This window comes from Oxyura jamaicensis, unplaced genomic scaffold (genome assembly GCF_011077185.1).
Source record: "Oxyura jamaicensis isolate SHBP4307 breed ruddy duck unplaced genomic scaffold, BPBGC_Ojam_1.0 oxyUn_random_OJ71414, whole genome shotgun sequence".
Lineage (NCBI taxonomy): Eukaryota > Metazoa > Chordata > Aves > Anseriformes > Anatidae > Oxyura > Oxyura jamaicensis.
In genome coordinates this window covers 1-2,859 of record NW_023310504.1, presented here as the reverse complement: position 1 = coordinate 2,859, position 2,859 = coordinate 1, and the positions used below count along the sequence as shown (strand labels likewise).

General features: G+C 63.8%; 1 protein-coding gene across 1 annotated transcript; it reads right to left on the bottom strand.

Annotated features, from left to right (window-relative positions):
• Positions 1-152: 152 nt before the first annotated feature.
• On the bottom strand, positions 153-2,853 carry LOC118159640 (proline-rich receptor-like protein kinase PERK8). The gene is made up of 4 exons (XM_035314211.1): positions 2,559-2,853; positions 2,080-2,265; positions 841-1,023; positions 153-516 (listed from the first exon to the last, which is right to left on the bottom strand). Exons 2-4 carry the CDS (start codon positions 2,221-2,223, stop codon positions 166-168), a joined length of 678 nt encoding a protein of 225 aa, XP_035170102.1. The 5' UTR covers positions 2,224-2,265; positions 2,559-2,853; the 3' UTR covers positions 153-165.
• Positions 2,854-2,859: the final 6 nt, after the last annotated feature.

The window sequence follows — 2,859 nt, the reverse complement described above, 5'->3', positions numbered from 1 at the left end:
GGGTTTGGGGGGTTTGGGGGTGTGAGGTTTTGGGGTGTTGGATTTCAAGGTCAGGGGGGTTGGGGGGAGGTCTGGGTTTGGTGTCCTCACAGCTCTGGGGTTTGGGGGTGCCGTGTTTCTGGCAGGTGCTGGGTTTTGGGGACCCTGGGTTGGGGGAGCTGGGATTCAGGTTTCAGGGCAGCAAGTTTTGGGGTCCCCAGGGCTGGGGGGCTGCGAGGTTTGGGGGGCGTCAGGTTTAGGGACGAGGGCATGTGGGGTTTGGGGGTCACCAGGACTTGGGGCTTTGGGGTGCTGGGTTTGCGGGGGGGGGGGGGTGTCCCCAGGTTTTGGGGGTGCAAGGTTCGGGGTTCGGGGTGTCACCTTGGCGGGGCCGAGGCGGTGCCGCGGCTCCAGCGCCAGCACGGCCGTGTCGATGGCCCCCAGGGCCACGGTAGCCGGGGTCCCCGTGGTCACCGTCACCGTCAGGGAGGCCTGGGGACGCAGCTCGGCCCCTGGGGGGGGCACCACCACCCGCACCTGCCACAGCCCCGCCGCTCCAGTGCGCACCAGTATGGGCATCGGCAGCTCCCAGTGCTCCCAGTGCCCCCCCTCCCACACCCCCGTGTGCCAAGTGCCCCAGTGCTCTTAGTGCGCCCCAGCTGCTCCCAGTGCTCCCAGCTGTTCCCAGTACCCCCAGTGCTCCCAGTGCCCCAGCAGCTCCTGGTCCCCCTGTTGCCCCCCCCTGTGCTCCCAGTATGTCCCAGTGCCCCCAGCAGCTCCCAGTCCCTCCCCCCAATACATCCCAGTGCTCCCAGCAGCTCCTAGCCCCCGCCCAGTATGTCCCAGTGCCCCCAGTAGCACCTGGCCGCCGCAGGAATCCCCCACGGGTGCCCCCCAGCTGGCCGCCACCAGCTGCCCCTCGGCCTGGAAGAAGGCGACGACGCGGAGCCGCGGGGTCATGGCGGGTGTCACCGGCAGTGTCACCTCCGTCACCGTCCCCCGCTGCACCGCCTGGGCCGCCACCAGCCGCCCCCGTGCCACTGCCTGCGTGGGGACATGGGGACAGGGGGACAAGGGACAGGGGGTGGTGAGCGAGGAGCCCACGGGGGGGTAACGCAAGGGGCATCTGTGCAACACGTGGCATGCAGCATACGGCATGCGAGTGTGCACATGCAGAACGCAGTGCGTGGCGTGCACGTGCAGGACAACGCGCGTGCAACGTGCGCTCACAACACGGTACAAAACACGCACGTGCAGCAGGGCATGCAGCCTGCAACATGCCATGTGCAGCATGCACGTGGGGCGTGCAACATGCATGCAACGCCGTGTGCAGTGTGCAGCATGCAACGCACAGCGTGCAGGCATGGCAGCATGCACGCTTAATGTGCAATGCACACCGTGCACATATTGCAACGTGCACACGTAGCATGCAATGCACACCGTGCACATATTGCAACATGCACATGGCATGCAATACACACCGTGCACATATTGCAACATGCACACGTAGCATGCAATGCACACCGTGCACATATTGCAACGTGCACATGTAGCATGCAATGCACACCGTGCACATATTGCAACGTGCACACGTAGCATGCAATGCACACCATGCACATATTGCAACATGCACATATAGCATGCAATGCACACCATGCACATATTGCAACATGCACATGGCATGCAATACACACCATGCACATATTGCAACATGCACACAGCATGCAATGCACACCGTGCACATATTGCAACATGCACACGGAGCATGCAATGCACACCGTGCACATATTGCAATGTGCACACAACATGCAATGCACACCGTGCACATATTGCAACATGCACACGTAGCATGCAGTGCACACCATGCACACGGGTTGTGCACCATGCATGTGACACCATGCATCGTGCACCATGCAACCCAACGCACAACATGCATGCATGACACATGCATGCACCCTGCAACACGCACATGCAGCACATGCCATGCACCCACACCCACTCAGGGCTCCGGGGACTTGTGGAGGTCCCTGGGGAGGTCCCAGGGGGTCCCCATTGAGGGAGCGGGTGGGTGCCAAGGGGTCCCGTGGGTGTGGAACTCACCAGCACGTGGTAGAGGCGGGGGGCTGGAGGGGGGCCCAGGTCACGCAGCTGCAGCCTCAGCACCTCCCCAGGTTGCAGGGGTCCCCCTGGCCCCCCCAGCAGCAGGAAGCGCCCCGAAACCGCTTCCACTGGGGCCACCGTCATCTGCGCCCGGGCTGGGGGGCCATCTGCCTGCCCTGCTTCAACCTGGGGGGGACGCAGAGCACTCATGGCAACCGGGTCCCCTTCCTTCTCCTGCAGTCCCCCACAGCACCCCATGCTCCCCGTGCCCCCCCATGTCTCCGTGGCCTCCATGTCCCCCTGTCCCCTTATCCCTATATTCTCATGTCCCCATGTCCCCCCATGCCCTCATACATCCATGCTCCTATGTCCCCATACCCCTATGTCCCCTTGTCCCTATGTCCCCATATCGCCTCGTCCCAATGTCCCCCATGTCCCAATGTCCCCCCATGTCCCCTTGTCCCCGTGTCCCCACTCACGCTGAGGTCGAGGGCCGTGGCTCCGCTGGGGATGTTGATGGGGATGACGATGGCACCGGTGGTGTCAGCCCGAAACTCGATGGGGGGTGGGGGTGTGGCCCCTGTCACCCCCACTGTCACCCGCACCCCAGTGCCAGGGGCCGGCTCCCCCCCAGCCTCCAGCACCCGGCCCTGTGGGGAGCAGCGCTGGTACCAGGGTGTGCACAAAGCCTTGCACAAGCGTGCACAACTGTGCACCCCCTTGCACGAGCATGCATGAGCGTGCCCCAATGCACGCCCTCCTCCCTGCACAGCCTTGTAC